The following is a 27,584-nucleotide window of genomic DNA, read 5'->3' as shown; positions in this document are numbered from 1 at the left end:
ATTTTATTTCCCTTTTTTTACAACTTTCCAAATTAGTAATTTTTTAATATAGTCAGTGCTTATTTAGGTTTACTCACATTTATTAATCTCTTCATCACCATTGCTTTATGCCTCCCATTCCTTAATTCTGGGTTTAATACTTCTATTTCCTAAAGTATATCCTTTACGTTTTTTTTTTTTTTCACCAAACGTATGTTCTACGATCTTTGTCTAAAAATAATAGTACTTTACCTTTGCTCTTGAATTACAGTTTAGCTGGGTATACGAGTCTACACTAATAGTTTTCTACCTTAGACATTTTTGAAAATATTATCCCATTGCCTTATGGCTGCTAATGTTGCTATTGAGGATTCCATCATCAGTCTGCTTGGGGTTCTTAACCAGAGGCGGTGTTGCCCACCAGGAACATTTGGCAACGTCTGGAGACTTTTTTGGTTGTCACAGTTGAGGGGAAGGTGCTCCTAGCTCTCATGGATAGAGTCTAGGGATGCTGCTAAACAGCCTATGATGCATAGACCAGCAGCCCACAACCCAGAAGTGTCCAGCCCAAAATGTCAGTAGTGCGGAGATCGAGAAATTCTGAATGAATTGTTGTTCCACTATAAGTAATATCTTTCCCCTTTGGCTTTTTTATTTTTAATATGTCTTTGTTGTTTTAGTATTTCCTTATGATATGACTAAAAATGTGTTATATTGTCATTCATCTTTGTTCAGGACTCATTGTACTTCTTACCTCTGAAAATTCACATCTTTCACCAATTTTGGAATATTCTCAGCTATCTTAACTTCAAATACTCCCTCCTCTTCACTTTCGCTTTTCTCTGTTTCTTTAAGCCTTATGTATTGGACCTTTCCTTTCTCTCTCCGTGTTTATTAGTCTGTCACATTTTCCATCTGTATATAAACTTGGGCTGCAATTTGGGTAATTTTCTCACATATATCATCTAGTTTACAGTTTCTACTATCTGTAATCTGCTTTTAAATGAGTCCATCAATTTTTTTTAAAAATGTACTTTATATATTTTTGCTTCTAGAATTTATATTTGTTTATTTTTCAAATATTTCTTTTTGAATAACTTTTAAATATCTTTTCTTTTTAAATATCTTTTCCTTTTTTGATAGGATTTTGTGTCTTTTTTTATTATTAATTATTTCAACATACTTATTTCATATAATTTTTTAATGTTAGAACTTTTTTTACTGTCTCAATTTCTTGGTACTCTAATCTCGCTTATTTGTTCTGCCTGCTGACTGATTCATGATGAAAAACATGATCATGTATGTTTTGTAATTTCATATTGTGTCCTTAGAGTGAGCAAAACTTGTTTTATCCATGACAATCCCTTATGGTTTAAGTATGTGGATAGTTTTTTCTATCAGGAACCCAGGGGATATCACCAGATAAGAACCCAATTTTACATTAATTTACAAATTTGAAGGCTTTCCATATAAAGTAAATAGTATAAATTCTACATCAAGTCCACGTGAGATGAGACCCAGGGACTACTACCTTAGCAGGGACTTTTTTTTTTTTTTTTTAATTTTTTTTTTCAACGTTTATTTGTTTTTGGGACAGAGAGAGACAGAGCATGAACGGGGGAGGGGCAGAGAGAGAGGGAGACACAGAATCGGAAACAGGCTCCAGGCTCTGAGCCATCAGCCCAGAGCCCGACGGGGGGCTCGAACTCACGGACCGCGAGATCGTGACCTGGCTGAAGTCGGACGCTCAACCGACTGCGCCACCCAGGTGCCCCTAGCAGGGACTTTTTATTTACCCACCCAGGGCCCCAACAAATACAGAGATCTCACTTTTCCTCTCACTGGGCCTCTAGGTGGAATTCTTCTAGTGAATGTCCTTTCAATGAATGTCCTTGTAGGACAAAGATCCATGTCCGATACTTGGCTGCTCCCCTGTTTCAACTCCAAAGTTATATTTCCTACCACCTCTTCTCCCTTCCCTGTCCAATCCATGGCAATTGCAGCATCCAGTCACAGGCTTACTTCTCTGTTAATTCCCTCCTTATTTCTGGCATGTGCATAATAACTTTTGTTATATTCCGTCAAATATGGTAGAGGGAAGGTTTCAGACTGTGGCATGGCCAGAAGTAGAAGTTCTGTCTGTCCACTCCTTTTCTGTTTCTTCCCCCAAGGAATTGATTGGCATAGGCCAGCATGCACTGTGTCTTCAGGATGGCATCACTGTGTGCAAGTGATGGCTTATGTGCGATGGGCCTGTTTGGCGGTCTCTTTCTGCTTCCCAAGATACTGTTGGCTTGCTATGAGGGTTAGAGCCTCTTTCTTTCTCCAGCCGCCTCAACTCCCACTGCCCTGCACACTGTGTGAGCCACCCAGGCCTGCTTAGTGAGTCCACAGACACACATTCTTGCTTCAGTCTCAGTGTTGTTTCTTCTCATATTGGCGTTGTCCTTTGTACAGACCTTTCCTTGAAATAAGGGGGAGTGAACTGCTCCCAACTCTAGATGGAAGAGCCGATACTTTAGGAGACAGGAGTGGTAAGATGAGTGTCAGGGAAAGAAAGAAGCAGGAAGTGGATTTCTGCCTCCTGCCCTAAAATTGGTCTTTAAAATTCACCTTTTATCAAAATACTGGGCTGGAAGTGTTCAGCTGTCTGCCCAAGTTAATAAAATGGTAACTTGTCTCTCATTTTCCTTTTCATTCTTATGTGTCTGCTCTTTTGATAAGAAGCTCAGAGGGAGAGAAGAGTCATTGATATCCTAAAATCCTAATAGAATGTTTCCCTTTGGTTCGTCTTTAATTATAGAGATTTTTAAATTCAATTACTGAATATACTAAGATAAAAATTTTGATCATTTTTAATTGGAAACAGAATTAACTGCTGATGGAAATTTATACTTTCTATCGTTCTTATTAAATTGCGGCTCTTTACATATCTAGTATGCTGCTATTTTAAGGCTCTTTTAAGGTTCTTCTTTTAAAAAGAGAAGAGCTAATAATCCACTGGGGAGCTCTCTCATAAAGCTTCACACATGCTCCCTTAGTAGGCTTCCACTCAGTGTGTGAATCAAATCACTGAAAATTGCATCTGAAGACTACTCTGCCCATTTTCAAAGAATTTTTCAACATTATTCCAGAAATATGCTAATGAATTACAGCAACTGCATCCTGGAGTATGCCCTTTATGGCATCACTGTAATATCAGTGGGTCATTTTTCCTTGGAATTACAGAGTAAAACAATTTGTTATATAATACGTAGGCCCTGATTTTTAAATGAGGGTCTGTAATAGTGTCCACAATGTCTCTTGAATGAGAATACAATATGTCACAGAATATTAAATATTCTAGCACTTTAGATTTGTGCCAATTCCAATTTTCCTGCTTTGCTGGCCAACATTTATAGGGTGTGTGTCATCATCTGTACAAAACTGTTTGTTTTTTAAATGATTCTTTTAAACAAATGAGCAGGTGAAATATGTTCCCCAGAAATCATAACACACCTTCAGACTCCAAACATAAGGAAGTAATGCAGCAGTCGGATCAGAGACCAATTATAATTCAATCTAGCCAATAGTTAACAACTCCTCTTTTTTTTTTTTTTGTCATTTGGAAAATATATCCTTCTTTAGCATCTTGAAAGACTACCTGACATATTTTGAAGATCGTTTTTTTGTTTTTATTTTGTTTTCAAAGAGAGGGTGCATGTGAGCAGTGGAGGGGCAGAGGGAGAGGGAGAGAGAATCTCAAGCAAGCTTCATGCTGTCAGCGCACAGCCCCATGCAGGGCTCAGTCTCACGACTGTGAGATCATGACTTCAGCTCAAATCAAGAGTCAGACACTTAACGGACTGAGCCACCCAGGTGCCCCGGAAGAGTTTTTTTTTTTTTTTTAATAAACCTCAACCCCCATCTTTATTGAATATTTTATCTGTTCTCAAGTACTAGCTTTGGTTTCACTTCTTGAAACTACTCAGCATACATTTTTCCGCACCTTCGAGTATTCATAGCTTGGTCCTGAGGTTCTCCTGCAAAGGGATCATTAGAGCTAATGGGGAGCATTCAGGAAAAGATCCCAGCCCTTCACACATGTCCTGACTGAGAAAGGATCCCTTATTCTGGTGCCGAGAGACAGACATTTCAGCCAACTCAGCCTCCAGTCTGCTCTTGTTCCTCTTAAATGGTTGTGATTACAAGCCTGTTCCTCTCAGAGTCACTGTCTGAGCTTATTTTGTAGGTCTGCAGTCCATTTTCAACCTTGGTACCCGAAGCCATAATGCACACTGACACGTGCAAATTAGAACATAACAGAGATAAAAATGCCAAATCGAGAGGCTGACACATACATACAAAGATAAAAATTTATTTCATTTCTCTTTCTAAATAAATGAGTTTCTAGAAATCAGTCATCCTTTAAGGATGTCACCATTGACTCATTCAACTTATATTCAGTGAAACACTAAAGACTCGTATTGGCCGTCATCAAGCCGGGTTTGCCATTTGTGCAGGTTTACTTTACTGTGTATGTGCAGGACCTTTGCCTCTTATCTTTGTTAAGTCTTATACTTGTAATTAGAAACATTATTAGAACTGGACTATAAAAATCCTTATCCCCCACCCTACTGTTATGTGTTTCTTGTAAACTGATGCACCATAGGGACTGAGGACAGAGTTTTATGGCATTCACAAGATATGAAACTCCCAACTTGCTTATTTCTATGAATCAGTGCTCTTCGGGTCATCCAGGTAATACACCACTTCAGTGTCTTTCTGCTCTAGCAACATTTTGTCTGCCAAAACCTGAGTATCCTTGGAAAAGACACCGTCAAAAACCATATCCTGTTCACTTGTGCCTGCCACAACACACAAGATCCTAGTGATCCCCACTTCCTTCTTCCGGTGTTCATATGCCATTCCTAACTATTTGTAAGTTGCCAGAATGCCCCACCCATATCATACTCCTAGCCCTTTGTTCATGTTACTTTTCAGCCTTGAGTGACTCCTTTTCTGCTCGTCTTCTCTGATGATTCCTCTCAAAAGCCATTTCAATAGGGAAGGCTTTCCTCCTCTTTCCATTCTTCAGGTAGAAGCAATCGTTTCTCCTTTAAGCAACTTCTCTAGGTGTGAAGGGGCCTACAGTACGCCAGGCAGTGAAGGGGGTAAGGAATACAGGATGGACACAGATGCATAAAACAAGCAAATGCATTAGCTTTGCATTGTGTACTAAGGAAGTGACTCTAACGCATAGCATGGTCCTTAAGAATTCTTTAATGAAGGACTAAATGCTGATTGAGAGTAATAAAGAAAAGCTAACACCTGAGGTCAGAGAAAGAGATATTGTAGGTTCCAGGAAATTATGGGTAGTGTTGAAAATGCATTGTTTAAATTCATTTATTCATAATATATTTATTTGGTGGTAATCTTCCACTACTTTACAGAAGAGCTTTGCTGTGATTTTTTGTTAGGGAGGAGTCGTTGGTGGAGATTTTCCTGAAGATCAGGGGTCAGAGGCCTAACAAAGTGCTGCCAAACTGCTACACACAATTTTTTGTATCCTTAAGAGGCTTCAAAGAATAAGGAAGGTTCTGGAGGCAGATGCTTCTGCCTCAGAGTAGCTGGTCCCATGAAACAAAGGAAGCATTTTATAGATGGCCCGGTGGATCCTAATAAATCAGGGATGTCTCAGGTGACGTCTGTGAACTTCCGCCAATGAACTGATGCTAGGAGCATCAAGGGACCCATGAAAATAATGATGCACGGTTCAAAGTGCCCAAAGGATGTAAATTGTGCTATAAAAATACAAAACTTCAGGAGCCTCTAAAGATGGGATTTCTACTCAGAGCACATTCAACAGAGAAACAGTGAAATCTGGGCACTCAAACCTGGGATAATGGATTTTTTTAAAAACATTATGCCTTTACATATTGTCTTTGGATACTTTCCTGTATCCTTCTAGACAGAAGCCATCTGAAAACTTACTAAGTTTGATTTCTAATAGAAAGAGCAGAGCTTATCGATCGCCATGAACTGTAGCAGAACCTGCGCTTAGTTGTTAGGGACGTCTATGAGTGTTTCCAGACCTCTTCTGTCCACAGCATGATATATGGCCGTAAGCAAGGTGAATGCTCACATCTCTGCTGTTGCTGTGCCTTTTTCTCCTTGATCCTTGTTTCCTACAGATTTCATGAATCTTGACAGTGAGGGCGAAGGGATTCAAAGCTCTCTATCATAGCAGATCCCTCATAAAACTAAAAGGGACCTCAGGGGAAATGTTTGCTAACTGATGACTTGAGAATCTCTGCTGAAGGGTGGGTCAAATAATTTGTACTAGTGACACTGCAGTGCAGTTTCCACGAGACACCTGCAAATTGTGATCTGCCTCATTTTAAAAAGAAAAAGGAAGGGAAACAGAACAATGTCATGGAAAAGGTATAAGTGTTAGAATCTAGTAAATCAAAGGCAGATTTTTAACTCTGCTGCTTGCGGCTGTGTGACTCCAGGCAGGTCTTTCAACCTGTGGAACCACCATTAACTCATCTGTAAAATGAAGAAATTTGTATGTCTAAAAAGGATTATGTTAATTGCCAAATTATTTTAGTCCTTTTATCCTTCATTAGTAGCAAAATGATGGACTGATCAGGTGTTAGACGTTCCTTTATATTTTTTATTTATTTATTTTTGAGGCGGGGGTGTACAGAAGGAGAGGGAGAAAGAGAGTCCCAAGCAGGCTCTGCACTGTCAGTGCAGAGCCTGACGTGGGGCTTGATCCCAGAAACTGTGAACTCATGACCTGAGCTGAAATCAGGAGTCGGACACTCAACTGACTGAGCCACCCAGGTGCCCCAGACATTCCTTTAAAACTCTGTATCTTTCTCTTCAAAAAGAAAGAATCAAGATCAGGACGACTCCAGGGGCGCCTGTGTGGCTCAGTTGGTTAAGGGTCTGACTTGAGCTCAGGTCATGATCTCACGGGCTCTGTGCTCATGGCTCGGAGTCTGGAACCTGCTTTAGATTCTGTGTCTCCCTCTCTCTCTGCCCCCTCCCCCACTCATGCTCTCTCTTTTTCTGTCTCTCAAAAATGAATAAACATTAAGAAAATTTTTTAAAAAATAAGGATGACTCCATAATAATTATTCTAATACTGTGTATCATGATACTTTGTTCCACTTTGTTGAGAGAGCCCTTGAGAATAATTTAAGGTTTTGCAAGCCATTAATCTGTCATCATCTATGGGAAAATATGTTAAAGGCAGAAAGAAAGACTGAGAGTTATTAAGCAAAGTTGATTCATACTGGTTGAATAGCAGAGCCGTATGTGGAACACAGCGCCAAATGCTAACGCTTGGTTGGTTGAGGGTTTAGGAAACATTGCGGACTGAAATTATAATTGCTGCTTTAAATATCATTGAATATGAGTAAATGCATGAATTATGTGTGGGCCACATATGGTTCATTAGAGTTTTTGTTTCAAAGACGAGTGATAAAATCAACCAACTAAAACCATCTGTAGACAGATGATGTTCTAAATTTAAACTGAGTCATTCTTATTTTTAAAGAAATGTGCAACAATTTTTAGAGTTTTTGAAATAGCCAAAATTGTAAGTCCACTTCCCTTACTTAAACAAGCATTAATATTAATATGAAGATATATTTCTATATCTTAAAGGAGCATCATTTGATCAGTAAGCTCAATATATTCAAGCAGTAAATATTATTTTTTGTCTTTCCAAGTTTTTATTTAAATTCCAGTTGGTTAACATACATAATGTGTAAGTTTAGTTTCAGGTGTAGAATTTAGTGATTTGACATTTAATGTACAACACCCAGTGCTCATCACAACAAGTGCCCTCCTTAATCCCCATCACCTATTTCATCCATCCCCCTGCTCACCTACCCTCTGGTAACCAGCAGTTTGTTCTCTATAGTTAAAAGTCTTGTCTCTTGGTTTTCCTCTCTTTTTTTCTCCCCATGTTCATTTGTTTAGTTTCTTAAATTCCATGTATGAGTGAAATCATATGGTATTTGTTTTTCCCTGACTTATTTCACTTAACAGAATACACTCTAGTTCCGTCCACGTCATTGCAAATGGCAAGATTTTATTTTTAAGGCTGAGTAATATTCCACCACACACACACACACACACACAGGCACACACACACACACACACAGACACACACACACACAGACACACACACCACATCATTTTATACATTGTATCCATTCATCAGTCAATGGACATTTGGGCTTTTTCCATAATTTGCCTATTGTTGATAATGCTGCTATAAATATCAGGGTGCATGTGTCCCTTCGAATTAGTATTTTTGTATCCTTTAGGTAAATACCCAGTAGTGTGATTGCTCGATCATATGGTAGTTCTATTTTTAACTTTTTTTTAAAGTTTATTTATTTATTTTGAGAGAGAGAGAGAGAGAGCATGAGCAGGGTAGGGGCACAGAGAGGGAGAGAGAGAATCCCAAGCAGGCTCTGCACTGTGAGTGCAAAGCCCAATGCAGGGCTCAGACTCTCAGACTGTGAGATCATGGCCTGAGCTAAAATCACGAGTCAGACACTTAACGAACTGAGCCACCCAGGTGCCCCTATTTTAACTTTTTTAGGAACCTCCATACCCTATCCCACAGTGACTTATACCAGTTTTCAATGCCACCAACAGTGTAAGAGGGTTCCTCTTTCTCTGCATCCTTGCCAACACGTGTTATTTCCTGTATTGTTAGTTTTAGCCATTCTCACAGGTGTCAGGTGATATATCATTGTGGTTTTGATTTATATTCCCCTGATTTGCAATTCCTGATTTTTGAGTATCTTTTCATGTGTCTGTTGGCCATCTGTATGTCTTCTTTGGAGAAATGTCTGTTCATGTCTTCTGCTCATTTTTAATTGGATTATTTGTTTTTGGGTGTTGAGTTATATAAGTTCTTTATATATTTTGGATACTAACCCTATATTGGGTATGTCATTTGCAAATATCGTCTCTCATTCCGTAGGTTGCATTTTGGTTTTGTTGACTGTTTCCTTCACTATACAGAAGCTTTTATTTTGATGTAGTCCCAATAATTTATTTTTGCTTTTGTTTCTCTTGCCTGAGAGGACCTGTATAGAAAGGTGTTACTACAGCTGATGTCAAAGAGACTACTGCTTATGTTTTCTTCTGGAAATTTTATGGTTCAGGTCGCACACTTAGGTATTTAGTCCATTTTGAATGTATTTTTGTGTATGGTGCAAGAAAGTGGTCCAGTTTCATTCTTTTGCATATTGCCATCCAGTTTTCCCAAAGCCATCTGTGGAAGAGATTTTTTTTCCATTGGACATTCTTTCCTACTTTGTCGAAGATCAATTGGCTATATAATTGTGGGTTTGTTTCTAGATTTCTTTTGTTCTGTTCCATAGATCTATGTGTCTGTTTTTGAGCCAGTGCCATACTGTTTTGATTACTACAGCTTTGTAATGTAACTTGAGGCCTGGAATTGTGATGCCTTCAGCTTTGCTTTGCTTTTTCAAGATTGCTTTGGCTATTCAGGGTCTTTTGTGGTTCCATACACATTTTAAGATTATTGGTTCTAGGTCTGTGAAGAATGCTGGTGGTATTTTGATAGAGGTTGCATTAAATGTGCAGATTGCTTAGAGTAATATAGACATTTTAACAATATTTATTCTTCCAGTCCATGAACATGGAATGTTTTTCCATTTCTTTGTGTTCTCTTCAATTTCTTTCGTTAGTGTTCTATAGTTTTCAGAGTACAGATATTTTACCTCTTTGGTTAGGATTATTCCTAGGTATCTTGCGGGTTTTGGTATGTTTGTAAATAGGATTAATTCCTTGATTTCTCTTTCTGCTGCTTCATTATTGATGTATAGAAATGCAACAGATTTCTGTACATTGATTTTGTATCCTGCAACTTAAATGAATTCATGTATCAGTTCTAGCAATTTTTTGGTGGAGTTTTTGGGTTTTCTATATAGAATATCATGTCATTTGCAAACTGTGACAGTTTGACTTACGCCTTGCCAATTTGGTTGCCTTTTATTTCTTTGTATTGTCTGATTGCTGTGACTAGAACGTCCTGTAATATGTTAAATATCAGTGGTGAGAGTGGACATCCCTGCCTTGTTCCTGACTGTAGAGGAAAAGCTCTCAGTTTTTCCCCATTGAGGATGATATTAGCTGTTAGTTTTTCATATATGGCCTTTATTATGTTGAGGTATGCTCCCTCTAACCTTACTTTGTTGAAGGTTTTTGTCATGAATGGACATTGTATTTTGTCAAATGCTTTTTCTACATCTGTTGAAAGGATCATATGGTTCTTATCCTTTCTTTTGTTAATGTGCTGTATCTTGTTGATTGGTTTGCAAATACTGAATCACCCTTGCCACCCAGGAATAAATCCCAAGTGATTCTGGAGAATGATTCTTTCAACGTATTGTTGGATTCAATGTGGTAGTTTTTTATTGAGAATTTTTACATCCGTGTTCATCAGGGATGTTGTTGTGTGTTTCTCCTTCTTAGTGGAGTTTTTCTTAGTGGAGTTTTTATTGGTGTCAGGATAATGCTGGCCTCATAGCATGAATGTGGAAGTTTTCCCTCTTCTATATTTCAGAATAGTTTGAGAATAGATATTAACTCTTGATAGAATGCATCTGTGAAGCCATCTGGTCCTGGACTTTTGTTCACTGGGAGATTTTTGACTCTTGATTTAGCTTCTTTACTGGTGATTGGTCTGTTCAAGTTTTCTATTTCTTCCTGTTTCAGTTTTGGTAGTTTATAAGTTTGTAGGATTTGTAGGATTGTAGTTTATCCATTTCTCCCAGGTTGTCAGATTTGTTGGCGTATCGTTTCTCATAACATTCTCTTATAATTGTATTTATGTGGTGTTGGTTGTTATTTCTCCTCTCTCGTTTGTGAGTTTATTTGAGTCCTTTCTCTCTTTTCTTTTTGATAAGTCTGGCTAGAGGCTTACCAATTTTGTTGATTTTTTTCCACAGAATCAGCTCCTGGTTTCATTGATCTGTTCTATTGTTTTTTTAGTTTCTATATCATTTATCTCTGCTCTCATCTTTATTATTTCCTTTCTTCTACTGGTTTTAGCTTTTGTTTGTTGTTCTTTTTCTAGTCCTTTTGGTGTATGTTTGGGTCGTTTATGCGAGATTTTTCTTGCTTTCTTGGGGTAGGCCTGTATTACTATAAACTTCCCTCTTAGTACCACTTTTGATGCATCCAAAGATTTTGAACTGATGTTTTTTCATTTCCTTTGGTTTTCGTATATTTTTTTAATTTCTTCTTTTATTTCCTGGTTCACCAATTCATTATTTAGTAGCATGTTATTTAACTTCTATGTATTTGTGGTCTTTCCAGATCTTTTTCTTATGGTAGATTTCTATTTTTATGGTGTTGTGGTCAGAGAAGATGCATGACATGACTTCAGTCTTTTTGAATTTATTGAGGCTTGTTTTGTGGCCTGTATGTGACCTGTTCTGGAGAACGTTCCATGTGCACTCAAAAAGAATGTGTATTCTGTTGTTTTAGGATGGAATGTTCTGAATATATGTTAAATCCATCTGTTCCCATGTGTCATTCAAAGCCATTATTTCCTTGTTGATTTTCTGCCTAGATCTGCCCATTGATGTAGGTGGAGTGTTAAAGTCCTCTACTATTATTGTATTACTGTCAATTAGTTCCTTTATGTTTGTCATTAACTGTTTTATGTATTTGGGTGCTTTCATATTGAGGCATAAATATTTACAATTGTTAGATCTTCTTGTTGGATAGTCCTCTTTATTATGATAAAGTGCCCTTCATCATCTATTGTTACAGGTTTTGATTTAAAATCTAGTTTTTCTAATACAAGTGTTGCCACTCCGGCTTTCTTTTGATGCCTGTTTGCGTGATAAACAATAAATGTTTCTCCATCCCCTCACTTTCAATCTGCAGGTGTCTTTACATCTAAAATGAGTCTCTTGTATGCTGCATATAAGATGGGTCTTGTTTTTTAATCCATTCTTACACTCTATGTCTCTTGATTGGAACATTTAATCCATTTGCATTCAGAATTATTATTAGAATGTATTTAATGCCATGTTATTATTTGTTGTTGTTTCTGGAGATTTTCTCTGTTCCTTTCTTGTCTTTGTCACTTTTGGTCTTTCCTTTCCACTCAAAGAGTTCTCTTCAATATTTCTTGCAGGGCTGGTTTAGTGGTCACGAACCCCTTTAGTTTTTGTTTGTCTGGGAAACACTTTATCTCTCCTTCTGTTCTGAATGATACCCTTGCTAGATAGAGTATTGTTGGCTGCAGGTTTTCCCCATTCAGCACATTGATTATATCATGCCTCTCCTTTCTGGCTTGCCAAGTTTCTGTTGAGAATCTCCAGCTAGCCTTATGGTTCTTCCCTTGTAAGTTAGGGGCATCTTTTGTCTTGCTGCTTTTAGGATTTTTTCTTTATCGCTATCTTTTCCAAATTTAATTATATGCATTGGTGTTGACCTGCCTTTTGTTGATTTTGGTGGGAGTTCTCTGTGCCTCCTAGATCTGGATGTCTGCTTCCTTCCCCAGATTAGGGAAGTGTTCAGCTATTATTTCCTGAAATAAATTTTCCGTCCCCTTTTCTCTCTTCTTCCTCTGGGACTCTTATGAATGTTATTACATTTGATGGATTCACTGAGTTCCCTGAGTCTATTCTCATGTTCCATAATTCTTTCCCTCTTTTGTTCAGCTTCCTTATTTTCCATTATTTTATCTTCTAGATCACTTATTTGTACCTCCGCTTCTTCCAGCCTTGTGTTCACTACATCCTGTCTATTTCCTATCTCAGTTACTGCATTTTTCACTTCTGACTGCTTATTTTTTAGTTCCTTAATCTCTGTGGAGGGCCTCCCTAAAGTCTTCCATTCTTTTCTCAATCCCAGCAAGTATCCTTATGATTGTCGCTTTAAATTCTCCATCAGGCACATTGCTTATATCTGTTTCGATAAGATCTCTCTGGCCATGACCTTACTACGTTGTTTCCTTTGGGATGAATTCCTCTGTCTTGGCATTTTGTCTGGCTCTGTCTTCTTCTCTGTGTTGGAAAAACCTGTTACGCTTCCTGCTTCTGAGAGGAACGGCTTTGTGAAGAAGAGGTCATATGGTGTCCAGGGCCTGGGGCTTCCGGGGGTGTCTGGTGTGTGCTGAGTACACTCTGGTGCTATGTTTTAGCTGCCCTGTCCTTTAGGCCAGTCATCTGCTGAGGCTCTCCTTGCCTGCTGTGGACAGTGTTTGGTCCTTGGCCAGAGTATAGTGAGCCTTAAGTGGATGTGCCCTGCTCTGCTTGTTCAGTAAGACCTGATACTACCTCCACTAGAACTGAAGCCTTGCAGAACTTTCTGGTCAGAAGACATGATGTGGGCAGGGGTTTGTGCTGGTCTGAAAGGGAAAGGAGCCCACTGCATCGGTGCTGGGGCAGACTTGCCCGAGAAGGGCGGTAGCAGCAGAGCTCGGGGCTGTGGGACCTGGTGTAAGCAGGTCAGGCAGCCAGCGTCGGTGCTGTGCTGTTTACTGCCAGTGGCTCTGCATTCATGCTGTGGGGCAAGGGGGAGAAATGGTGCCTGCCGGCTGTTTTGTCCCTGCAGAGGTAACTCTGTGAATGCCACCTCCCACGGATGCTGTCCAAGAAGAGCAGACAGTCTCCTCGTGTGGCTTAGGTGTTCTTCAGATCGCGCCATCTGCCCCTGGGCCGCTTGCCTGCCTTCTCTCCAGGAGCAGGGCAGCGTCCTCAGGTCTCTACACCAGCCACGCCTGCCGATCTTTAAAACTCCAGTCTTCAAGCCCTGCCGGTTGCAAAAACTCACGAAAATCAGCCCCTCTCATTTTCTCAGCCAATCGCTTTGGGGAAGCACTCTCTGTGTGCATTTCCCTGAGGGCTTTCTCTGTCGCCTTTGTCCACCACCAGGGCTTTCTCCCCTCTGCAGCACCTGTGATCCATCTCTCCCCAAACCGTCTCTGCACTTTCTTGACGTGGCCTCTTCTCACCCTCTAGTTGTGCAGTTTGTTCTGTCCGTCCTCAGGTCGATTTCTTGTTATTCAGAATGATTTGATAGCTGTCTAGTTGTGTTTGAGGGACGAGATGAGCCTAGGGTCCCCCTACTATGCCTCCATCTTAGCCAATACTATTTTAAAGAATAACAAATGAAAGCAAAATCATTGTTGGAAGGATATAAAAATAAAAACAGAATATACAAAGATGCAAATACCTTTTCTCAAATATTATGCTTAGTTATTGTTCCCTTCCTCCCAATCTCATAGCTATACCCTCGCTGGTCCTGACACCATTGAATGCCTGGCCAATGGCAAGTGGAATGGAAGTAACCAGCAGTGTTTGGCGGTCTCCTGCGATGAGCCCCCCAACGTGGAACACGCCTCTCCAGAGACTGCCCATCGGTTATTTGGAGACATTGCATTCTACTATTGCTCAGATGGTTACAGCCTGGCAGACAATTCCCAGCTCCTTTGCAATGCCCAGGGCAAGTGGGTTCCCCCAGAAGGTCAGGCCATGCCCCGTTGTATAGCTCATTTCTGTGAAAAACCTCCATCTGTTTCCTATAGCATCTTGGAATCTGTGAGCAAAGCAAAATTTGCAGCAGGGTCAGTTGTGAGCTTTAAATGCACAGAAGGTTTTGTACTGAACACCTCAGCAAAGATTGAATGTTTGAGAGGCGGGCAGTGGAGCCCTTCCCCCATGTCCATCCGGTGCATCCCCGTGCGGTGTGGAGAGCCACCAAGCATCCTGAATGGCTATGCAAGTGGATCAAACTACAGTTTTGGAGCCATCGTGGCTTACAGCTGCAACAGAGGGTTCTACATCAAAGGGGAGAAGAAGAGCACCTGTGAAGCCACCGGACAGTGGAGTAGCCCCACACCCACATGCCACCCGGTGTCTTGCAGTGAACCACCTAAGGTTGAGAATGGCTTTCTGGAGGTAAGAGACTGATGAGTGAGTAGTTCGTGGCTTTTGTCACTGACAGCTAGTCCACTGCAGCTAACCTGGGATTCGGAAGCAGGGCACTGAACACATTAACTGTTGAAAAACAGAAGTGGCTAACCCTATAGGTTAGTGAGTATTGGCAAGAAGTTGATAGAGGTTAGGAATCCTTTTAATGTAGAGTTTCTACCTTCTGCTGGCATAGAGACATTTGAAGTGCTTTGTAGCAACACCTTGGTCCTAACTACGAAGTTAGAATAAACCAATTTTAATACAATATTGTTTTGCTTTGTAGAAGAAGTTATTCCAAGATGGATGTATATTTTGTAGAAAACAAGGTCTAATGGAACCTGTAGACATCTGGTATCATTTCTAATTTTTAAACAGCAGATGGCGTGAACCACCCGTTCACTATAATGCAGCTTCTGCAAGTTTCTTTCAGCGGACCCAACGGTAGATTCACCAGGGCAAAGAGCTCTCTCAGATCCACACATGTCTTCCTTTCATATTAATATGTGCCTTCTCATGAAGTCCATCAAGAAAATGGGAATAAGAGGCACCTGGGTGGCTCAGTCAGTTGAGCGTCCGACTCTTGGTCTCAGGTCTTGATCTCCTGGTAATTAATTCAAGCCCCATGTTGAGCTCTGCACTGGGCATGAAGCCTACTTAAACAAAAAAGAAAACAGTAATGAGGATCTACTTCCCCAAATCAAGGGCCATTTTAAAGAGACAATATTCTAATTAAACACTATGTAAAAACCCACCCATACATAATACCTTTTCTCCTTTATATTCTAAAACAACAGTAACAACCTTCTGTTTGACACCTTTGCTCAGCTGTATTAGCATTCCATTGGAAGAGGGTGTATATAAGATAAGGGAGCTTTCTTCATCTGTTTCTTTGACACATATCTCTGGAGCTCCTACTAGGTGCCAGGTAAGCATCGGAAAGCTGGCATTTAACAACACAGCTTAGGCCTCTGATGGTATGGTGCTTATGTGCATGGGGGTGGGTGCCCAAGAAATAAATGCACAAAACAAATAATTACGTCCACTAGAATGAGAAGTTCACTATAGCGTGGAAGCTAGACATTACCATGATAATCCTTTTAAAGGTTTCATAACTAATTCGTCTTTCGTACTGCCTGACAATGATCTGTTATTGGGGCACCTGGGTGGCTCAGTCAGTGAAGTGTCTGACTTTTGATCTGAGCTCAAGTCTCGATCTCCGGATTATGAGTTCAACCCTGTACTGGGCTCCACGCTGGGTGTGAAACCTACTTAAACATTTTTTAAGAAAGGAAGGAAGGAAGGAAGGAAGGAAGGAAGGAAGGAAGGAAGGAAGGAAGGAAGGAAGGAAAGGAAAAGGACTTGTTCTTATATTAAGCACTTATTTATTTAAATGTTGAGATCATGAGTATTAACTTTCTGTTTAAAAGATGAAGTATTACTTTTTTATTTCCCATCCTCAGAGCAGCAATTTTTTTGAAGTATGTTAAGAATGAACAGGGGCGCCTGGGTGGCGCAGTCGGTTAAGCGTCCGACTTCAGCCAGGTCACGATCTCGCGGTCCGTGAGTTCGAGCCCCGCATCAGGCTCTGGGCTGATGGCTCAGAGCCTGGAGCCTGTTTCCGATTCTGTGTCTCCCTCTCTCTCTGCCCCTCCCCCGTTCATGCTCTGTCTCTCTCTGTCCCAAAAATAAATAAAACATTGAAAAAAAATTAAAAAAAAAAAAAAAAAAGAATGAACACAAAACACTCTGATGGTACTGTTAGGAATATATCCATGAAACATATTTTGTTTGCTTCTTTTTTAACAACATTAACAAATAGATGTATGTTTGTATGTGTATGTTTCCTTTTCTGTGATTAAAGCAACACACTCCAGCATTGCTTTGGTGAGCAAGATTTTTTTGAACTAAGTAATTTATAATTTTTGGTAGTGCTCCATCAAATCATCAATTTTAAACGGTTGGTCTTTTACCAATTATGGGCTCAACCCTATGGTAAAAATTTCTGCAGTAGAGATTACCTAATTTGACCTATCCTTTTCGCTTATTAAAAATAGAGTGGACCTATTGAAAAAAAACAGAAGTCTACATTTACTTATGCCTTAATGGATTCATTTTAACATAGGTATTTTTAGTTTAATTTTTAAATTATTATTCACAGTATTTAGTCAACCATATGGTTTGTTATGCAAACTGTGCTTAATTGTTTTCTCCCTGTTATACAGCATGCAACTGGCAGGATCTTTGAGAGTGAAGCGAGATACCGGTGTAATCCAGGCTACAAAGCAGTTGGAAGTCCTGTATTTGTTTGCCAAGCCAATCGCCACTGGTACAGTGAATCCCCTCTGTCATGCATCCCCCTCAACTGTGGAAAACCTCCCCCAATCCAGAATGGCTACATGAAAGGAGAAATTTTTGAAGTAGGGTCCAAGGTTCAGTTTTTCTGTAATGAGGGTTATGAGCTCATTGGTGATCATTCTTGGACATGCCTGAAATCTGGCAAATGGAATAAGAAGCCAAACCAGAAGTGTGTGCCTTCCAGGTGCCCAGAGCCACCCCTCTTGGAAAACCAGCTCGTCCTGAAGGAATTAGCTAGTGAAGTAGGAACGGTGACATTTTCTTGTAAAGAAGGACATGCCCTTCAGGGCCCCCCTGTCCTGAAATGCTTGCTATCACAGCAATGGAATGATTCTTTTCCTGTTTGCAAGATGGTTCTTTGCCTCCCACCTCCCCTAATTCCCTTTGGTGTCCCCGCTCCCTCTTCCAGTCTTCATTTTGGAAGTACTGTCGAGTATTCTTGCGTGGATGGATTTTTCCTAAGAGGGAATCCTACCACCTCCTGCCAAGCTGATGGTACCTGGAGTTCCCCACTGCCAGAATGTGTCCCAGTGGAATGTCCCCAACCTGAGGAAATTCTCAATGGCATCATCGATGTGCAAGGTCTTGCCTATCTCAGCACAGCTCTCTATACCTGCAAGCCAGGCTATGAGTTGGTGGGAAATACTACCACCCTTTGTGGAGAAAATGGTCACTGGCTCGGAGGAAAACCCACCTGTAAACCCATTGAGTGCCCAAAACCCAAGGAGATTTTGAATGGCAAATTCTCTTATACAGACCTACACTATGGGCAAAGCGTTATATATTCTTGTGACCGAGGCTTCAGGCTTCAAGGTCCCAAAGCCTTGACTTGTTTAGAGACAGGTGATTGGGATGTGGATGTTCCATCATGCAGTGCGATCCACTGTAGTCCCCCACAACCCATTGAAAATGGTTTTGTAGAGGGTGCAGATTATAGCTTCGGTGCCATGATCATCTACAGCTGCTTTCCTGGGTTCCATGTAGCTGGTCATGCCATGCAGACCTGTGAAGAGTCAGGATGGTCAGGCTCCATACCAACATGTGTAACCATAGACTGTGGTCTCCCTCCTCATATTGATTTTGGAGACTGTACTAAGGTCAAAGGTGGTCAAGGATATTTTGACCAAGAAGAGGACTTGATGGAAGTTCCATATCGGACTCCTGTCCCTCCTCATCACCTGGGAGCAGTGACTAAATCCTGGGAAAACACAAAGGGATCTCCTACTGCACATTTAGCACACTTTCCACATGGCACCATGGTTTCATACACCTGTAATCCAGGATATGAACTTTTGGGGAACCCTATACTGATCTGCCAGGAAGATGGAACGTGGAATGGCAGTGCACCTTCCTGTATTTCAGTTGAATGTGACTTGCCTGTTGCTCCTGAAAATGGCTTTATGCATTTTACAGAGACTACCATGGGCAGTGCTATACAGTATAGCTGCAAACCTGGGCACATTCTGGTGGGCTCGGACATAAGACTTTGTCTACAGAATAGAGAGTGGAGTGGTGCTTCCCCAACCTGTGAGGCCATTTCATGCAAAAAACCAAATCCAGTTATGAATGGCTCTGTCAAAGGAAGCAACTACACCTACCTGAGTGTGGTGTTCTATGAGTGTAATCCTGGGTATGTGTTGAATGGCAACGAGAGGAGAACATGCCAACAAAATAAAAATTGGGATGGGAATGAGCCGATCTGCATCCCTGTGGACTGTGGTTCACCTCCAGTCTCAGCCAACGGCCAGGTGAAAGGAGATGAATATACATTTCAAAAAGAGGTTGAGTACACTTGCAATGTAGGGTTCTTACTCGAGGGTGCCAGGAGTCGTGTTTGTCTTGCCGATGGAAATTGGAGTGGAACCACTCCCCTCTGTGTGCCTGTCAGATGTGCTACCCCACCGCAGTTGACCAATGGAGTGATGGATGGCTTGGACTATGGCTTTGGGAAGGAAGTGGTGTTCCACTGTCAGGAGGGCTACGTGTTGCATGGTGCTCCAAGACTCACCTGTCAGTCAGATGGCAACTGGGATACAGAGTTTCCTTTCTGTAAGCCAGTCAACTGTGGCCCTCCTGAAGATCTTCCCCATGGCTTTTCTAATGGCTTCTCCTTTTATCACGGGGGGCATATACAGTATCAGTGCTTTCCTGGTTATAAGCTCCATGGCAGTCCTTCAAGAAGGTGCCTTTCCAACGGCTCCTGGAGCGGCAGCCCACCTTCCTGCCTGCCTTGCAGGTGTTCCACACCAGTAATTCAAAATGGAGCTGTCAACGGGACAGATTTTGGCTGTGGAAAGGCAACCCAGATTCAGTGCTTCAAAGGCTTCAAGCTCCATGGAGCTTCTGAAATCACCTGTGAAGCCAATGGCCAGTGGAGCTCTGTCTTCCCACACTGTGAACACGCTTCTTGTGGTTCTCCCCCAACGATACCAAACGCATTCATCAGTGAGAGCGGCTCTTTGGAGGAAAATGTGATAACTTACAACTGCAGATCCGGGTATGTCATCCAAGGGAGTTCAGATCTGATTTGTACCGAGGAGGGGACATGGAGCCAGCCTTATCCAGTCTGTGAGCCTCTGTCCTGTGGACCCCCACCATCTGTCGCCAATGCAGTAGCAACTGGAGAGTCACACACCTATGAAAGTAAAGTGAGACTCAGGTAAGACCGTGGCTCTAGAATCTCCAAAGGGTGCAGGCTGGAGGGCGGTAAAATAAAAAACACTCGGTCAAAAATTTAGCAAATTGGGAAAATACCACCTCTGGACTGCTCTCCCAAAACTGAAGTTTTTAACCCCTTGGCCTTATTCTATTCATAATTATGTAGAAGTCCATTGTCTATAAAAAATAAACTACATTTTCAGATTGTAGTTCCTAATACAAGTATCATGATTATCATATTCTGTTGATCTTCATGAAACAGTAAGATTCTCTAGCTAGCTTTCCTATCTCTTAAGTCGCAAGGCTCTTTTTTCTTTTAAACATCATGCTGGTAAATTTCTTTATGATACCACTTTATGGTTATATCCATACATGCAAATATTGGATATATTGGGCAAAAGCTGAAGAATTCAGGTCAAAAAGCATATACCTTCACTGATCAATATAAATAGGGAGATATCTTAAGGAACCTTTCAGACTTCGCAATTTGAACAAACTAAGCGTTTAATGCACAAATAGTGAGTTTTTCTGTAAAGTTCCCTATCTACAATGCATTCTTAAAAAGAAATGAGAGAATACAGAATAAATCTATAAATTAATTTTTTTTATTGGAATGAATGTCCCTAAATATATCAACCCTCTAAATCAACTTAGATTTGACTCACGTCTGTGAAGGAGTTATGGATTATCTTTCACATATTGGCTTCTTAGATGTTAATAATTCAGTAACTGTTCTTGTGGGCATTTTAGCCCTACTTTCCTTTTCTCCTAATTGCGGTAAGAATAAACCCACAGGAGGATCCTCAATGACAAGAAAGCCAAAGAGTATTATATCATGCACCAAGAAGAAAAACAACAATTATCCCTTGCTTTTGAAATATATTTTCAGCTTTCTCTTTGGATGTTGATGTGTGAGATATCTTGAGAAATCCCGATATCACCTCTTTCTCAAGACCCCCCCTTGTTTGTTCTTCCTTGTTGTGTGTTGATGATGTTTCAGATCTTGTAGTAAACAGATTACAGGTTTGCAAAAGTGAGTCCTATCCAGCCTGGTGACTTGTGAAATTAAAAAAATATATATATCCACCTAGTGAATGTTAGTTAATTAAATGGTTCAACTTAAGCGGCAGTGTAGTACGGCATTGAAAGCATGGACTCTGGAACCAGACTCCGTAGGCAGGAATCTCAGCTCTGTCACTTCCTGGGGTATCTCTGGTGTCAGTCACATCATCTGCCAAATGGGAATAAAGATAATAATCATACCTACCCATAGGGTTGACATTAAAATGAAATCAATTAATATTTGTACAGCACTTAGAACAGTGACTGGAATTTAATAAGTGCTATGTGAACATTCGCTGAATAAATAAATGCAAATTCTAAAAATCAGAGTATTTTAGAGCCAGTTTGATTTGAGTTTGAATACCAAACTCATGGTTCGTTACATAACAGTATCTGCCTTTCAGGATTAAAAGAAATGCCCTCTATCAAGGACTTAGAACGGTGCTTGGCACAAATAGATACCCAATAAATATTAATTATGTCATATTCTTGTGAATATCTGAGTCTATTTTGGACTTTGTCTAGAATTTTTAGAACTGTTAGCTATTTTCAGAATAAAAGTGAATTCAATGTTAATATTACCTGCAAGAAAGGTAAATAATGTCAACAACGTTTAAATCAACTGTAGGCTTGGTTAATCCTTGGCGTGGACAACTGAGGACTGATCTGATTGTCCTCGTTCTGTTGTTTTTTGTTTTGTTTTGTTTTGTTTTTGCATGGCAGTGCCATTCTCTTGAGCTTTGAATCAGTTTTAATATGTCACATAAAATCTCCACTGAGTGTTGGAACATCATCTTAAATCCAAGAATAAGTCACCAGCTGTATTGTACTCTCTTTAAGACACTCACTTGGCTTTTCCATTCCAGATGTCTAGAAGGTTATGTGATGGATACAGCTATAGACACATTCACCTGTCAGAAAGACGGTCATTGGTTTCCTGAGAGAATCTCCTGCAGTCCTAAAAAATGTCCTCTGCCAGCAAATACAACACGTATACTTGTTCACGGGGATGATTTCAGTGTGAATAAGCAAGTTTCTGTGTCCTGTGAAGAAGGGTATATCTATGAGGGAGTTAACATATCAGCATGTCAGGTAAGATTCACTGCCTTAGAACATGTATTTGTAACTCATTTACATATATTAAATGTGTGTGTGTCCACACAAGAAGTATTTTGCAGCCCTGAAAAAAAAAATGTCTCAAGTTTCCAATTGTGTCAAGAATTTGAGAAGTTTTTTTGGTAGAAATATAAAGCATCTTTCTTTTCAGTATTCCCATTTTTAAACCAAGAAAATGCCAAGAGTAGATAAAAAGTGCCAAAGTCAGATAAAGTGTTCAAATGTCTATAACAAAATATTCATGAAAAATTAACCATAAGTCAGGTGGCTCATACATAAATCCCGTAAAGAGTGTCTTTGTGTGGGAACTGAGCCCTGTTTGAGAGCAACTGTCTCTAGTTTTAGTAAAAAAAACAAAAGTCGCAGAAAAAATAGAGTCAAACGTTGACTCTGCTACCTACTACTTGTATGACTTTAAGAAAGTTACCTAAAATGTCTAAGCTTCAGGTTCCTTATTTGAAAAAAAATGTGTATAATAGTGTGTGTCTTGTATGATTAGAACAAAAAACTAGAGAATTAATGGGGGAAAGGGCCTAGATCAACACCATAGATAGAAGATATCCCTAGCACATCCCCTTCTCCTAGCTTCCATAAGATGAGCCAGAGAAAGAAAAATAAAATGAGTTGTTGATATATTCTTCTGTTTCTGGAGTTGGGGGAGGGAGGAGTTGAAGGTGGGGAGCAGGCTGCATGGTCTAGAAATAAGTTTTACCTTAAACATTCCTTTGAACTGCATCTCAGTATTTATAGGCTCTGTGGCCTTATGTTCCCCCAACTTGTTTTATTTGTAAATCAGTAATTGCAAGGATTTAATTAATGTTAATAAAGCATCTAGTACATGCCTGACATTTAGCAGGGACTCAAGAACTCTTTCATTCTCCTCCCAGTTTTCCATTTGTAAGTCATGCATACTCAGTGATTGGTTTCTGCCAAACCTAAAAACAGGAACAGCACAGGAAGCAGGCCAGATGACTGGCGGGGGTACCGTGCTCTCAAAATTGGTATCGTTTCCAGATTATCCCTTTTAGATTTAGAACTGAAGCAGTTTGAGGGGAAGCTTCTTCAAAGACCCTGAACTGTTTGAAATAAGCTAATGGGAAATTCGTCCCACCACATTTAAGGGAATAATTCGATGTTCTCCCAGAGCTTCTCCAGGTTGGGTGTGCGAACAATCGAGTGCCCCTCCATGTGCCCTGTGGGACCCCAAATACTGGTGACTATGCTCTTTTTTTCTGAATCAGTAATTTATTTTTGGCAACCCTCCTCACTTTCTCTACACAAGGTATGACCCCCTAACCCTCACACAACTGAGTTTTGGGTTTGAATTTTGGTCCGAAAGGTAGAATAGACCCCTTATAAGTGTTTAGATGCACGAATTGTGTAACGCTATGTTCAGTGCCTAGAAATATTTTATCTTGATAGAGCAAAATGATTCTGTCCTTCATAGAATAAATGGATGAGAAGATCACTATGAAGTTTGAAACATGAGTACAGGAGGTCCAGCCTTTCCTGAAATGATGACATATTACAGAATTACAAAGGTCCTATCAGTGTGGTATTGGTGTAGACTCAGCAGAAAGGAAAATGAGTGGCAGGGAAGAAATAAATCCAAGTACATCTTGATAAAGGAGTCACCACAAGTCCATAGAGAAAGGAATCATTAGTAAACAAATTACTCTGATATAATGAAGTAACCAATGGGGGGGGGGGATTAAAATATGCCAAAACAGGTTTCAGATGTATCAAAAGAAAACAGTACTATGTAGTTTTTAAAAGTTAACAGTAATACCCAGAACAATTTATGCAAAAAGGTATCTTTATTGAAGCACCATTCATAGTATTGAAAAATTAGATACAACTAACACTTCCGACACTAAGGGAATGGTTAACTATGAGGCAGACATATGTATAAAATTAATTCTGCCTCATATATAGAATAAAGGGTTTAGCCTGAAGTCCTGTTGTTGACTGTTAATGAGCTCATGCACTGTTTCCTCAAGGAAAACAGAAGAATATTAGCAAGAGCATAACAGTCTTCAAGGGAAACATCTGTGTATGCCTCACTTCACTTAAATAGAAGGTTGAAAAATGTTAACTCTGACCATGGCAGTGGGAAATAAAAGTGAAAAGTGAGGATAGATTGGTATCAGGATAGAAGGATGCCCTGGAATATTTGTATCAACAATCCAGTCCTCATGCATCATAATGAAAACACACTTCTTGGCGTTCTTGATATTTTAATGGTTTCTATTAGGAAGAAAATGCTTGTTTTATGTGTTTGAGAAATGTCTAAAATTGTTCAGTGGTAACTAACAAGGGCATCTAATAACTAATGTGTGTTTTTTAAGGTCACAGACTATACGTATCAGAAGTAGAACCAAATTCTAGGATCATCATTTTAGGGATTATTCTGCTCTGCCAATATTTGCCAACTTCATTCATATGTATTAACTCTTAAGTGTAACTTCTAATCTGTCATTTGTCATTTAGCTTGATGGCACCTGGGAGCCACCGTTTTCTGATGAATCCTGCAGTCCAGTTTCTTGTGGGAAACCTGAAAGTCCAGAACATGGGTTCGTGTTTGGCAGTAAATTTACTTTTGAAAGCACAGTTATTTATCAGTGTGAACCTGGCTATGAATTAGAGGTAAGTGAACAAATTGTTTAACTAGAATCAATTTGTTTTTTGAGTATTCTGGGAACATTTTTAGTGTAATACCAATTTGTTTCACTGGTTCTGGTCCTAAAAGATTTTTTTTATACTTTGTTACCTTATATCCTAACACTTGCCAAGAAATATTTGAAGTGACTTATAATTGGGGAGCCTGGGTGGCTCATTTAAGCGTCCAGCTTCAGCTCAGGTCCTGATCTTCCAGTCCACAGGTTCAAGTCCCACGTTGGACCCTGTGCTGACAGCCCAGAGCCAGGAGCCTGCTTCAGATTCTGTGACTCCCTCTCTCTCTGCCCCTCCCCTGCTTGCACTCTCTCTTTCTCTCTCTCAAAAATAAATAAACATTAAAAAAAAAAGTTGGGGGCGGAGCCTGAGTGGCTCAGTCGGTTAAGCGTCCGACTTCACCTCAGGTCATGATCTCACGGTCCGTGAGTTCAAGCCCCACGTCAGGCCTGTGCTGACAGCCCAGAGCCTAGAGGCTGCTTTGGATTCTGTGTCTCCCTCTCTCTCTGCCCCTCCTCCACTCACACTCTCTCTCTCAAAAATAAACGTTAAAAACATTTTTTTTACTTTTTTTAAATGACTTATAATTTTAAAAAAACAAAGTAAGTCTCAAATTACAAAAGAATCAGAGCCATGAAAAGGAAGAGGAAACTAGTATACCAGCCACAAGACTTTTATTGTTACTTTAGTTGGCCATTTAAACTTGTGTTTTGGCCTCTTGTTAATCCTACTGTGTAACAGGCCAGTCCATCTGTCACTGTGGGGAGGTAACCATAGGGACTGACGTATGCAAACTAGGATTTCCTCAAGCAATGGGTTTAAATACTTTGGAGAGTTCTTGGTAGAAATGCTAGGTTGCCACCTGGCAGGTGTGGCCTGAAAATCCTCAGAGCAGTTCTAGCTGAATACCAAGTTAGTCTCAAGACCACTCCTGGTTTGTAATATTAAAACCCCATCAGCAGCATCTCTATCTTCCTATTTACTTTGGTGGGAAAGCTGCATTTTTTTTAAAGTTTTTATTTTAATCACCCAGTGATCATCATGACAAATGCCCTCCTAATCCTCATCACCTATTTCACCTGTTCCCCCACCTACCTCCCTCCTGGTCACCATCAGTTTGTTCTCTATAGTTAAGTGTCTGTTTCTTGCTTTGTCTCTCTCTTTATCCCCCTTTGTTCATTTGTTTTGTTTCTTAAATTCCACATATGAGTGAAATCATATGATATTTGTCTTTCTCTGACTGACTTATTTCGCTTAGCATTATACTCCCTAGATCCATCCATGTCATTGCAAATGGCAAGATTTCAGCCTTTTTATGGCTAATATTCCATTCCATTCCATTCCACAAACTCACCAATACCTGTTGTTTCTTGTGTTTTTGATTTTAGCCATTCTGACAGGTGTGAGGTGATATCTCATCATAGTTTTGATTTGCATTTCCCTGATGATGAGGGATGTTAAGCATTTTTTCATGTATCTGTTGGCCATTTGTATGTCTTCTGTGGAGAAATGTCTGTTCATGTCTTCTGCCCATTTTTAATTGGGTTATTTGTTTTGGATGTGTTGAGTTATATAAGTACTTTATATATTTTGGATACTAACCCTATATCGAATATGTCATTTGTAAACATCTTCTCCCATTCCATAGGTTCCCCTTTAGTTTTGTTGATTATTTCCTTCACTATGCAGAAGCTTTTCTTTTTTTAAGATTTATTATCTTTAAGTAATCTCTACATACAACGTGGGGCTTGAACTCACAACCCCAAGATCAAGAGTTGCATGCTCCACCAACTGAGCCAGCCAGGCACCCCTGTAGAAGCTTTTTATTTTGATGTAGTCCCAATAGTTTATTTTGGCTTTTGTTTCTCCTGCCTGAGGAGACCTATCTAGAAAAATGTTGCTATGACTGGTGACATAGAGACTACTGCTTATGTTTTCCTCTAGGAATTTATGGTTCAAGTCTCACATTTAGATCTTTAATCCATTTTAAATTTATTTTTGTGTATGGTGCAAGAAAGTGGTCTAATTTCATTTTTTTGGCATGTTGCCATCCAGTTTTTCCAATACCATTTGTGGAAGAGACTGCCTTTTTTCCACTGGATATTCTTTCCTGCCTTATCAAAGAGTAGTTGACCATAAATTGTGGGTTTATTTCTGCATTTTGTTCTGTTTCATTGATCTGTGTGTCTTTTTTTGTGTGCCAGTACCATATTGTTTTGATGATTACAGTTGTGTTTTGTAACTTAAGTCTGGAATTGTGATGTCTCCAGCTTTGCTTTTTTTTTCAAGATTGCTTTGGCGATTCAGGGTCTTTTATGGTTCCATACAAATGTTAGGATTATTTGTTCTAGTTATGTGAAAAATGCTGTTGGTATTTTGATGGGGATTTCATTAAAGGTGTAGATTGCTTTGGGTATTATAGACATTCTAACGATATTATTTCTTCCAATCCACGAGCGTGGGATGTTTTTCCATTTCTTTCTGTCATCTTCAATTTCTTTCATCAGTCTTTTATAGTTTTCAGAGTACAGGTCTCTCACCTCTTTGGTTAGTTTTATTCTAAGTATCTTATTACTTTGGGTGCAGTTATAAATGGGATTGTTTTCTGAATTTCTCTTTCTGTTGCTTCATTATTGGTGTATAGAAATGCAACAGATTTCTGTGGATTGATTTTGAATCCTGTGATTTTACTGAATTTGTTTATCAGTTCTAGAAGTTTTTTGGTGGAGTCTTGGGTTTTCTATATGCAGTATCATGTCTTCTTCA

At 39.8% G+C, this 27,584-nt stretch overlaps 1 protein-coding gene across 2 annotated transcripts in view; it reads left to right on the top strand.

The window, feature by feature from the left end:
* The window catches only part of SVEP1 (sushi, von Willebrand factor type A, EGF and pentraxin domain containing 1), a 200,418-nt gene that overhangs the window by 139,049 nt on the left and 33,785 nt on the right, over positions 1 to 27,584 (top strand). For both annotated transcript variants that reach the window (XM_045469414.1, XM_045469413.1), the window contains exons 37-40: positions 14,267 to 14,939; positions 17,177 to 19,968; positions 21,896 to 22,121; positions 24,636 to 24,791. In XM_045469414.1, the coding sequence (XP_045325370.1) occupies positions 14,267 to 14,939; positions 17,177 to 19,968; positions 21,896 to 22,121; positions 24,636 to 24,791 (3,847 nt within the window). The remainder of the gene's footprint in view (positions 1 to 14,266; positions 14,940 to 17,176; positions 19,969 to 21,895; positions 22,122 to 24,635; positions 24,792 to 27,584) is intronic.

The sequence above is a fragment of the Leopardus geoffroyi genome, chromosome D4 (assembly GCF_018350155.1).
Source record: "Leopardus geoffroyi isolate Oge1 chromosome D4, O.geoffroyi_Oge1_pat1.0, whole genome shotgun sequence".
NCBI lineage: Eukaryota > Metazoa > Chordata > Mammalia > Carnivora > Felidae > Leopardus > Leopardus geoffroyi.
The sequence above is the reverse complement of the archived record's forward strand: the minus strand, read 5'-3'. Positions and strand labels throughout refer to the sequence as shown.